Consider the following 12,032-nt stretch of genomic DNA (forward strand, 5'->3'; position numbering starts at 1 on the left):
TGTGTGCACGTGGGGAGGGTGGGGGAGGGCTCGAGGTGGCGAGAACTGGGGGGGGGGGGGTTGTAGGTTTCACAGAGCAACCATGGGTCAGCATCTTCACAGAGCAATCATGGGTCAGCTGGTTTGTCTGTCTGCACTTCTAAGGGCGAGTGCCCTGCGCTCTGAAAACTAGCCTCACAAATCCCCAGGGCCAGGGGACCTACAGGCCTGCCACAAGTGAGCACACTAGGAGAGAGTGTCACACACAGACACACACACACATGCCTCACTAAGGAGCACCTTGAATGAGAACTCGCATAAGGTGCCCAAAGCAGAAAGACCTGGGGGAGTGGACCCCCCTGTTGTATTTCAGTGTGCTATTTATTGATTGATTTATTGTATTTCTAGCAGTAGGAGCAAATAATAACGCCCCCCCTCGCCCCCCCAGAAGGGTTTTATCAGCCCAGGCTCTCTGCTGGCATGCTGCCTCAGAGCACTTTGCTGACTCACACAGGCTCAGTCCAGGCATGGGTGGTGGCAGTTTTTAGATAAATGGTTTAAAGGGAGCTATCAAGGCCTGGCCAGACTTGATTCAGTATATCCCTTGCCAACACCCTTTGGCCATTGTGTGGCCTCCTGGGGCCTGATCCTGCCAGCCATTATGCGTATGAAAACCGATGTAGGGGAGTAGCTGCCATCAGGTTCCCCCGCTCTCTGCTTGTGTGTGAAGTTATTCACATATATAAGCATTCGCAGGACCTGTAGGCTGTAAATAAATGCAAAGTAATGCACGTTGGAAAACATAATCCCCACTGTGCATATAAAAAGATGGGGTCCAAATTAGCTGTTACCATGCAAGAAAGAGATCTCAGAGTCATGGCAGATAGTTCTCTGAAAACATGTGCTCTATGTGTAAGAACAGTCAAAAAAGTGAACAGAGTTTTAGAACCATTCGGGAAGGGATAGATAATAAGACACAAAATATCATATTGCCTCTGGATAAATCCATTGGATTTCCAAAACCTTGAATACTGCGTGCAGATGTGGTTACCCCATTTAAAAAAAAAAGATCTATTGGAATTGGAAAAGGTTCAGAAAAGAGCAAAAAAAAAATTATTAGGGGTCTGGAACAGCTTCCATATGAGGAGAGATTCATAAAACTTGGACTGTTCGGCTTGGAAAAACGATGACTAAGGGGGGATATAATAGAAGTCTATAAAATCATGATGGGTGTGGGAAAAGTAAATCAGGAAGTGTTATTTAGTCCTTCTCATAACAGAAGAATTAGGGGTCACTCAATGAAATTAATAGGCTGTATGTTTAAAACACACAAAAGGAAGTATTTCTTCCCATAACGCACAGTCAACCTGTGGAACTCCTTGCCAGAGGAAGTTGCTACGGCCAAGACTATAACAGTCTTTAAAAGAGAACTACATAAGTTCATGGAGGACAGGTCCATTGGTGGCTATTAGTCAGGATGGGCAGGGATAGTGTCCCTAGCCTCTGTTTGCCAGAAGCTGGGGATGGGCTACAGAGGATGGATCACTTGATGATTCCCTGTTCTGTTCATTCCCTCTGGGGCACCTGGCACTGGCCACTGTCAGAAGATAGGACACTGGGCTAAAGGGAATTAGTCTGACCCAGTATGGCCTTTCTTATGTAACCTGGCATGAGAGTGGGACAGCACTTTCCTTCCTGGCTGCACAGGGCCTGCTGCTTTCAGGTGAATAACCATGAGAGTAACAGAGACATTCTTTATTGTCAAGGAGAACTGGAAAGAACAAAGGAAAATGGAATCCTATAGCAGCAACATGCAATGGATACTCCCCTCCCCACCCCCACCTCCCGCCAACCTCCTTCCCACTACCAAAGGTAGGAGACACTTCCACCTGCCCCTCTGCTTAAACACAAGGAATAGACTAAGGGGTGTTTGCCACCTACCAGCCCCCTGTGGCGGTGAAGGTTATTGAGTTCCCTGGCTTCCCCAGTAGGAAGCAGTCAGTCCCTCCTCTGCGCCACACCCTCCATACATCATGCCGAGATCCGCAGTGGACACATTGACACGATCAGGCGATATTAGCCAAGGCAAATGTCTCCCCAGAGGCCAGGTGCTTGGAACAGAGTGGTTGTGGCTGGGGGATTCCTTGTGTGAATAGGCCAGGATGAACCCCAGGCTGACTGGGTACGACATAACCTTCCAAGACAGCCTTTGTCTCAAATCAGTGCTCCCCAGAATCACACGCCAGTGCCCGTGGGAACCCAGCTCATGTGATGGACTTTGTGGGCTCCTGAATTTCGAGCAGGCCAATGAAAGGGTTGGTGTCAGCAGCACTTTGCAGAGGGCAGAGCAGGACTGACGGACAGGCCCCGGTAGACAGTGGCATGGGTAGCTGATAGGCTGCCACAAGGCCGTATAGCCTCATGGTAAAGCGTTCCCCAAAGGCCCTAGGGAAACTGTAGTCCCCGCAGCCACCACTTGTGTAAATGATTATTGCAGGAGAGCAGGTTTTGCTGCTCGCTTCGGGGTTCTTCTGACACAGGTTGCGCCCGGCCCCTGGGGCATTGAGCCCTGGCCCAGGCCGAGCGCAAGACTGGGCACCAGCCAGCTGAGTTCTAAAGGCCTAAGTGGGACTGAATTGGTACCTATCCCTCGGGCCAGCTCCCTGCCGGGGCCACAGCCTCCCTTCGAGAGCAGTGGGCTGCAGTTCTAGAGAGTGGGGACTAGCGCTGAGCCCTGCCCCCATCTGGCCTGGGGCCCCCTCCTAGGAGATCACACCCTGCCCAGACTGTCCCCACCCCAGCCAGCGCAGACCCCACCCCAGGGCTGACCAATGGCTGTGTCCACAGAGAGGGGGAGGAGCGGAGGCTGGAGGATAAAGGCCCCGCTGGGGGTCTGCCCCTCAGCTACAGGTTTCTCCTTCAGCTGCATCTGCAAAGGACCCCTCACTCGTCACCATGGTGCACTGGACAGCCGAAGAGAAGCAGCTCATTACCAGCCTGTGGGGCAAGGTCAATGTGGAGGAATGCGGCGGCGAAGCCCTGGCCAGGTAGGCAGAGCCCCACTGCATCTGCCCCACTGTCCCCTCCCTGCCCCCAGGCTGGCAAACCTGCTACTTTTGCAGGGAGGCTGCAGTAACCCTGTGTCTGTCTCTGCTCCTGTCTCCCTCTCTCTAGGCTGCTGATCGTCTACCCCTGGACCCAGAGGTTTTTCTCTGCCTTCGGGAACCTCTCCAGCCCCACCGCCATTATGGGCAACCCCAAGGTCCGTGCCCACGGCAAGAAGGTGCTGACCTCCTTTGGGGACGCCGTGAAGAACCTGGACAACATCAAGGCCACGTACGCCAAACTGAGTGAGCTGCACTGCAACAAGCTGCATGTAGATCCCGAGAACTTCCGGGTGAGTAGGGCTCTGGGCTGACCTATCTGCCCAGCCCCCTAGGGACATGGGGCTGGCCTTTGGGGCAGGGAGGCATTGCTTGTGGGAAGCTCCAGGGCAGGGTGGGGGGACGACACTTTGATGCAATGAGTAAATAATATGGCAGAGAGATGCCAGCCTGCCATGAACGGTGTCTCCCCCGAAGAGGGGGAGTTTGCAGGGCCCCATGGTCAGTAATCATGCATAGAAGGGTTTAGGTATTTGGGGAGGGCAAAAGGCTAGGGGGAGCAGAGGGTTAGGGGGAGCAGCAGTGGGGTAGGACTCTGGTGGGAGAGGGCAGAGGGGATCCTTTGAGGAAGGCAGGGATTGCGACAACGTGATGGACTCTGCCCCAACCCCTCTTCCTCACACCCTGCGTGATCCAGAGCAGATCTCTGCTTATCCCAGCTGGCAGCGGGAGTCAGGCAGTCTGGCTGTGAAATGGCCATTTCTGGTTCTTTTTCACATTAACTTAGTTCCAAATTTGCCAGGTTTCCATAAAAAAAAAAAAAAACCAAACTAGATTGTTTGTTAAACACGGAATGTCTTCAGTTTGGTCCTTTGAAAATCTTTGAAAAACAAAACAAAACAAAAATATTTTCAGCCAACCCAGGTTTTTTCCCCCTCCAGAAATGTCTGGCTTGTCTGCTGAAAAAAGACATGTGGGTGGTATTTGTTTGGACCGGCGCCGGGAAGCGGCACCAGAATGGGTCCCCCTAACCGAGCTGCAGACAGGGGGCCAGTTGGGTAGGCTAGGGAAGCAGGGGACTGTGGGAGGAGGGTCTGTGGAATAGAATCATTGAAGATGGAAAAGCCCTGGTGGGTGCAGAGAACCAGGGGAGAAAGGCAGGTGTGGGGTTGTGGGTAGCAGGTGAACTAGGGCTGGTGGGGCTGGGGGATGCAGAGAAGCAAGAGGTGGAAGGAGGCATGTGAAGAGAATGCACGTCTCTGGAGGGGACCCCCCTGGGGCTCACGTGAGAGTTAGACACAGTGACAGAGACAGGAAAAGGACTACTGCAAACAGCACCTGCGGTCTATATGCCCTAGAGAGGGACTCCGGCTGGGCCTGCAAGTGTCTGACAGGCTCCTGTACCCCTAAGCCATGGCCCGGGCTGCCCTGGTGTGTTTGAAAAGAGACAGGAGATGAGCCGAAATGACCGAGGAGAAGAGTTGGGAGGGGGTTTGGGAACTGTGGCACACAGGTGTGTGGAGGTTCAAGGGGGTATTTTCTTCCTTCTCCCCTGCAGCTCCTGGGTGACATCCTCATCATCGTCCTGGCCACCCGCTTTGCGAAGGAGTTCACCCCTGCCTGCCAGGCTGCCTGGCAGAAGCTGGCCAGCGTGGTGGCCCACGCACTGGCCCACCAGTACCACTGAGCCCTCGGCAGGGACCCGCAGGGCAGAGAGAGCTTGCTTCGTTCCAGGCCCCTCCGCACCCTGGAGGCTGGCAGGCTGTAACAGTCAAATAAAATCCTTGCACTGCAGCCTTCCCCATGTGTCTGCGTCTCTGAGTGCACCGGGGCAGGGGGGACACACACGGGAGGTCTGGGGGCAGCTGCTGCTGCCAAATGATGGGTTTGCTTCTTGTTCTCTAAGGGTTGGTGCAGCCAGAATTTGCTGCCCCCTGAAAATAATCCTCGAGGCCCCGCGGCACGGAGCCCCATTGACCCTCTCCCTCCATGCCAAAACATGGCAGCTCCTTAGGACAGGCCAGCAAATGACCTGGCACATGCTGCAAATCAACAGGACTGACACAGAAACAAACCCAGTTTCCTCTTGCCCTGGGGTTCACCAACAGATCACTAGGGATGCCGGTTACTTTACAGCTGAATTGCAAGGAAAGCCAGCAGTTCAAGCGATGCACTCTAAACACCCAGCCAAAGGGCTCTCAGCTTCTCCCCCACCCCTCAAACCAACTCACCCGAGTACCTTGCTGATGAGCGTCCTGCACCCCTTTGAATCCAGACCCAGGGGCAGCAGGCACCCTCCTCCCCACTCCGAGGCAGTTAGCACCTCACCCTCCCTTCTCTCCAGGTCCATTTGCTCCCCAGCTGTACTGAGGGGCAGTCACCTCCCGCACTACCCTCTGCCAGGCTAACCCCCTACAAATTGTGTAGGGCCCAGGACATCCTCCAGCCCAGGGATGTCCCCCGCTGTGCTCTGTGGGTCATGCATCCAAACCAGGAAATTTTGCTGGGGTCAGGCTGGCTGGGACCTACCACAGGCGTGTCCGTGCTCTTCCTTCTCTGGGACGCTGGGGCCAGGTTTTATTTTCTCTTCCCTCTGTTGTTTTAGAGCTTTTAGGATTTTTGTTTGAAAAAATGACCTTGCAAAACTGCCCAGCGTGTGGACATAACAGAGCCGGTAAGGGGCCAGCAGCTGCCTGTCACCGCACCTGCCATGCAGGGAGAGGGGTCAGCCGGACAGCCCTTGGGGATGGGGAGAAAGCCAAGCCTTGGCTGCGTCCAGTGGTCTGGCTAGCACTGGAGGTGGCTGGGCTGTTAGCAGCTGGCCCTCTCTGTCTGCACGAGAGGAGAGAGCTGCTGTGAACGGCACTGGTTCCCCTGATTCTTAGCCTGCAAGCTGCTGGCTGCTGCTTGGCCCCCAGGATCTGCTTCCAGGGCAGGGGTGCTGCGTCGGGCAGGGCCAGGGCGGGTATGCTAACCCGCTCCTCTTCTGCTTCGAAGAGGGCGTGAGACTTTGGATCTGGGCAGCTCCAGCCCCTCAGGCAGCCTGGAGGACATTTGCAGCTGCTTTCCCCCAGCTACCCTTTGCTCCTTCCCCTCAGGCCTGGCAGAGGGGCTGGGGGAGTCCCAGGCTATCCCATCCCACCAGGACCTGGCTGGAAGCAGACGGGTTCTCCCCTGGAGAGCAGAAGAGAGAAAAAAACCTGGATGAAGCCTTCTTTCCTAACTTTCTGTTCGCTTTTTTGACTGACACTGCACACTGAGTGGATGTTTTCAGAGATGTGTTCACTATGACTCCAAGATCTCTTTCCTGAGTGGTAACAGCTAATTTAGACCCCAGCATTTTATGTGTATAGTTGGGATTATGTTTTCCAACGTGTACTACTTTGCATTTCATCTGCCATTTTGTGGCCCAGTTTTGTGAGATTCCTTTGTAACTCTTTACCGTCTGCTTTGGATTTAAGCATCCAGAGTAATTTTGTATCATCTGCATTTTTTTTCCCTTACTGTTGTCATAACCTGTTCCCAGATTTGGACCTTAGCGTCCAAAATATGGGTGTTAGCATGAAAACCTCCAAGCTTAGTTACCAGCTTGGACCTGGTAAAGCTGCCACCACCCAAAAAATTAGAGTGTTTTGGGGCACTCTGGTCCCCCCAAAAACCTTCCCTGGGGACCCCAAGACCCAAATCCCTTGAGTCTCACAACAAAGGGAAATAAACCATTTCCCTTCCCCCCTCCAGGTGTTTCCTCCCTAGGTTCCTGGAGAGATACACAGAAGCAAGCTCTGTGAATCTAAACAGAGGGATTCCACCCTCTCTATTTCCAGTCCTGGAAACAGAAGTACTTCCCTCTTCACCCAGAGGGAATGCAAAATCAGGCTAGTAAATCTAACACACACAGATTTTCCCCGACTTCCCTGGTGAGCACAGACTCAATTCCCTGGAGTTCCACACTAAAGAAAAACTCCAACAGGTCTTAAAGAGAAAGCTTTATGTAAAAAGAAAAAAAAATACATAAACAATGGTCTCTCTGTATTAAGGTGACAAATACAGGGTCAATTGCTTAAAAGAAATATGAATAAACAGCCTTATTCAAAAGAATACGATTTAACACATTCCAGCAACTACACACATGTAAATACAAAAAAAAAACATATAAATCACTATCTGATCTTTTGTACTTACAACTGGGAAACAGAAGATTAGAAAGGCAGGAAATAGAAATCCTCTCATAGCCGAGAGAGAGATAGGCACAAGACCAAGAACAAAGGACTCACACACAAACTTCCCTCCACTCAGATTTGAAAAAGTTTTGTTTCCTGATTGGTCCTCTGGTCAGGTGTTTCAGGTTACTTCTTTCCAGATGAAAGAGACATTAACCCTTAGCTATCTGTTTATAACAACTGTTAACTCCTTTTTCCAGATCATTTGTTGAATAAGACTGGTCTTAGTACAGAACCCTGGGGGACACCACTATTTACATCTCTCCACCATGAAAACTGACCATTTATTCCTACCTTTGTCTCCTGTCTTTTAATCAGTTACTGATGCACAAAATTACCTTCCCTCTTATCCCATTACTGCTTACTTTGCTTAAGAGCCTTTAGTGAGGAACCCTATCAAAGGCTTTCTGAAAGTCTAAGAGCGCCACTGGATCCCCCTTGCCCTGGTGATTGTTGATCCCATCAAAGAATTCTAGTAGATTGGTGATGTGTGATTTCCCTTTACAAAAGGAGGAAGAAGAGGGCAAGAATGGCAGAAGGGGGCAGGAAGCTGACTGAGTGGGTGGCAGGCACAGAGGCATGGGGAGTAGTCAGGGTCGGTGCAGGGATGTTTCACGCCCTAGGCGAAACTTCCACCTTGCGCCCTCCCCCCCCACACCCACACCCTGAGCCTCCCCTCCATGGCAGCTCCCCCTTCCACCCTGAGGTGACCCCACTTGCGGCAGCTCCTCACCCCTCACCCTCTGCCCTGAGGCACCCCCCCACCCCAGCTCACCCCTGTCCCTCCTCCTCCCCGAGCACGCCTTGGCTGCTTCACTTCTCCTGCCTCCCAAGTTTGCCATGCCTAAGCTGATTGACGCCGCAATCCTGGGAGGCGGGAGAAGTGAAGCGGTCACGGAGTGCTTTGGGAGGAGAAGGGGTAGGGGTGAGCTGGGGCAGGGAGTTCCCCTGCGTGCCACCCCCCTTACTTGCTGCAGGGGGCCCTCCCGGCTCTCCCTTGCCCCAACTCCCTCTGCCTAAATGCCGGGGTCGTCCAGGGCTGCCGAAGATCTGGCCGCCACGGTCGCTGCCAAAGAAAATGGCGCCCCCCAAATCCTAGCACCCTAGGCAACTGCCTAGGTCGCCTAAATGGTTGCACCGGCCCTGGGAGTAGTATGAGGGAGCTGGGACTTTCTGAGGTGGGACCCTGGGGGACCTGCGGTAGGGATATGAGAGATCTGGGGCCTGTACTGAGCCCACCCTACATTCTGTCTTTGCCACCTCCCCTACTGTCGTTCCTCATGGCTGCTCCTCCCTGGCCCAGGCTCAGCAGGGACGCAGTGAGTGGGGAGGCCACTGGTTCAGCAGCCACCGTGTGGCTCCCAAGCAGATGGAGGGCAGGAGCAGGGCTATGCCTGATGCCCAATGAGAGGCTGGAGGTCCCCGCTGGGCTGGAGGGTGACGTGGTGGGATTGTCTGGTGACAGTGACCTACAAGATCCCAGAGTCTCGGAGCCCTGTGGCTTCAGAGGATGAGGGACCAGCCTCACAGTCACAGCTACTGTCTAAGGGGCTGGCTACATCCAGAGAACACCCAGCGAGCCACTGGTTGGTTTCCTTGATGTCCGTCTGGGCCTATCTTGACGGGATGGGCAAGGCCAGCTCCTCAACGGTGTATGTTGTCCAAATCCACAGCGGGCACTAACGCAACAATTTACCCAGCCCAAGAATTCAGCCTAGTGCTCAGCAGTGTCCTGCGGGGAGCAAAGCAAAGCCAAGAGGCAATTTCTGTAAACGGCATCACCCAGCAGCCTCCCCCCGGTCTGTCTCCCCCAAGCATGCGGTCCTAAGAGCCTCTGTCACCCGTTTCTGCCCTGCTCCCTCTTCGGGAAAGGCAAACCAGCTCCCTCCTCTCGAGAGAGGCTGGGTAGGGACAGAGAGGGACAAAGAAGGAATTTTTACCTAGGTCATTTTGGCAGGAGTCTTGGGGGAAGGACCTTTCCCAGGACCCAGGGTCACCCAGAGGGGGGAGCAAGTGGGGCAATTTGCCCCAGGCCTCGGGCCCTGCAGCGGCCCCCAGGAGAGCTTTTGGTACCCTGGAGCGGGGCCCTTCACTCACTCCAGAGGCCCCAGAAAACTCTCACGAGGCCTGGGTCCCCGGAGCTTCTTCCACTCCGGGTCTTCGGTGGCAGGGGGTCCTTCCGCTCCAGGGTGGAAGGATCCCCCGCCTCCGAATTACTGCTGAAGCGGGACCCGCCACCGAAGTGCAGCCCAGTCTTCAGTGGTAATTCAACGGCAGGGGTTCCTTCCGTTCCAGGACCCGCCGCTGAATGGCCCCGAAGACCCACGGAGGGAACCTCCAGCCGCCGAATTACCGCAGAAGACCAGGCTGCACTTCGGCGGCGGATCTTGCTTCGGCAGTAATTCGGCAGCAGGTCCCGGAGTGGAAGGACCCCCCGCTGCTGAAGCAGGGGCTCCTGGAATCCTCTGGGTGGCCCTGCCAGGGCCTGGGGAGCGGGGTCACCTGCTGGGATCATCTGAGTATATCTTGCCCAACCATTTGCCGCCATTATAGGGGGCCTTGGGCATTAGGGAGTTCCTTGGTCCATCTTGTTCTTGGTTTGGGGCACACTGCAGTAAGGACTGAAATGCTTTAGTTTAGCCCAAGTCACTGGGCTCAATAAGGCTGCACCAGGAAGCCTGTCTCTCTCAGCTCTTATAATTAATGCTCACAAGCCAATATAATTCCCCGGACCTTACAGTTGGTTTTGCCCTTCGCAACATCACCCTAGCAGAGACTCCCATGTGACTCAGTGACTAGGGCTGGGAATTTGAGCAGGCATTATAAACACTGACTGTCTGCCCTGAATATGTAGGAACACACAGGCAGGTACGAGGTGTTTTATCACTTTGTTTCTTCTCTTTGGCACTTGGGGACAATTTAGACAAGCTTCTAGCAAGGCAGCATGTTTCAGTTCAGTTCCAGGTCACCCTTCAATGTTTTAATTATAAAATGTCATTGTTTGAAATTTGTAATGAGGAGCTGGTTTGGGGTTAGAATCTACCTTCCTGCCACCATATCTATCTATTGATCTATCTCCATATGTCTCATCTATCTATCTAACTATCTATCTATCTATCCCCATACACTCACTCACTCTATCTATCTATCTCCATATGCCCCCTCTATCTATCTATCTATCTATCTATCTATCTATCTATCTATCTATCTATCTATCTATCCCCATACACCCACTCTATCTATCTATCTATCTATCTATCTATCTATCTGTCTAATCTATTTATCTATCTATCCCCATGCACCCACTCTATCTATCTATCTATCTATCCCCATACACTCACTCACTCTATCTATCTATCTCCAGAAGCCCCCTCTATCTATCTATCTATCTATCTATCTATCTATCTATCTATCTATCTATCTATCAATCAAATTAACAATGAATGTTAAGATTCATGAACGAGGGAATGGATAGCTCTATGGATAACAAAACAAGAATATCTTGAATCAGAATGATTTTTTTGGTAAGGGATATAAAACCTCGTGGTTCAGTTCTTCAATCAGTGTCTCACTATTAGGGATTAGCCTGAGACTTTCATGGGCAGGGGAGGAAAAGAATCTTATTCCACATATGTTGAGCATTTGTTGCACTTGCCTTTGGAGTATCAGCTGTTGGCCACTGTCAGAGACAGGAGACTGATGGAACATGGGCCTGACCTGGTCTGACAATTTCTAGGTTCATTCTGATTCTAACAGGGCACGCTGCCAAGCACAAACAAACAAGGATGAAATTATTGTGACTAAGGGCTCTCGAGCTTCACGCTTCTGGGCATATGCTGGTTTCTGGTGGAGTCCAGGAAGAAATCCTGCTCCTCTCCTGTGATGCAGCACTGGGCAATTCCACACTTTAGCTGGGCTAGGATGCACTGCTCATGCATCTCACGGCTGTCAGGAAGAAGTGAGCATGAGGGGAGAGACATGTACTATCCCCTCCATCCCCCTTCCAGTGTTCCAGCACTGGAATAATCAGCACTGGCACAGGATCAGGGATGAGCTAGACCACTGGGCTGTGGCAGTGTATTCGTGTCTGTGTTTCTTAGTGGACATCTGAGAACTAACCTAGTCTCTGTCTCAGTTTCACACATATTCACTCAGATCAGAACCAGTGACCTCCTTGAGGCACAGAAGGTCATTGACAGGTAGGGGAGCTGAGCCTCTCACAGGATTTTCCAGCCTGGGTACCAAAAGTCAAGACAGCGAAATCTGTATTTTGGCACTGAAATAAGTTGCCGGATTCAGAGCTGCTGCTATTGAGAAGTCAGTGGGAGCTGCTCAGCATGCCCTGGACATCAAGCTGCCTAAGCTTGGATTGAGGCACAGCCGAGTTGGAGTTTTTTCAGAAGTGGTGCAGGAGTAAATGAGTTAATTCCATTCTCCATCCCAAGTGAGCCAATGCACTTACGTTCCCCGAGGTCAAACAATGCCATTTTGCCATTCTTATATGTCCAGACCATAGGGTGAGTGCAGAGCATGAGAAGTTCCAGAACACATATCCTGGATGTATCACAAGTGGTTGTTCTGGCTCTCCCCAAAAGTGTTGGAACGGCACTCTGGAGTGATCCAGCATGCCCCGAGTGCTGGTCTAGGCACAATAACTAACTCCTTGTATGGTAATGGTTGGTAAACATTGGCTTTTTAATAACAACTGCAGCTAAACCAGGCAAATCTG

General features: G+C 52.3%; 1 protein-coding gene across 12 annotated transcripts in view; it reads left to right on the forward strand.

Moving 5' to 3' along the window:
- Nucleotides 1-4,882, forward strand: part of LOC127034480 (hemoglobin subunit beta) — a 121,724-nt gene extending 116,842 nt beyond the window's left edge. For 8 of the 12 annotated variants that reach the window (XM_050923736.1, XM_050924146.1, XM_050924235.1 and 5 more), the window contains exons 2-4: nucleotides 2,903-3,026; nucleotides 3,154-3,376; nucleotides 4,642-4,882. In XM_050923736.1, coding sequence (XP_050779693.1) covers nucleotides 2,903-3,026; nucleotides 3,154-3,376; nucleotides 4,642-4,770 — 476 coding nt within the window. In that variant the 3' untranslated portion in view covers nucleotides 4,771-4,882. Of the gene's footprint in view, nucleotides 1-43; nucleotides 1,852-2,883; nucleotides 3,027-3,153; nucleotides 3,377-4,641 lie in introns of those variants that run through there. The other 4 variants (XM_050923826.1, XM_050923901.1, XM_050923560.1 and 1 more) reach the window with 3 other exon arrangements.
- The last annotated feature ends 7,150 nt before the right edge of the window (nucleotides 4,883-12,032 follow it).

This window comes from Gopherus flavomarginatus, chromosome 1 (genome assembly GCF_025201925.1).
Source record: "Gopherus flavomarginatus isolate rGopFla2 chromosome 1, rGopFla2.mat.asm, whole genome shotgun sequence".
NCBI lineage: Eukaryota > Metazoa > Chordata > Testudines > Testudinidae > Gopherus > Gopherus flavomarginatus.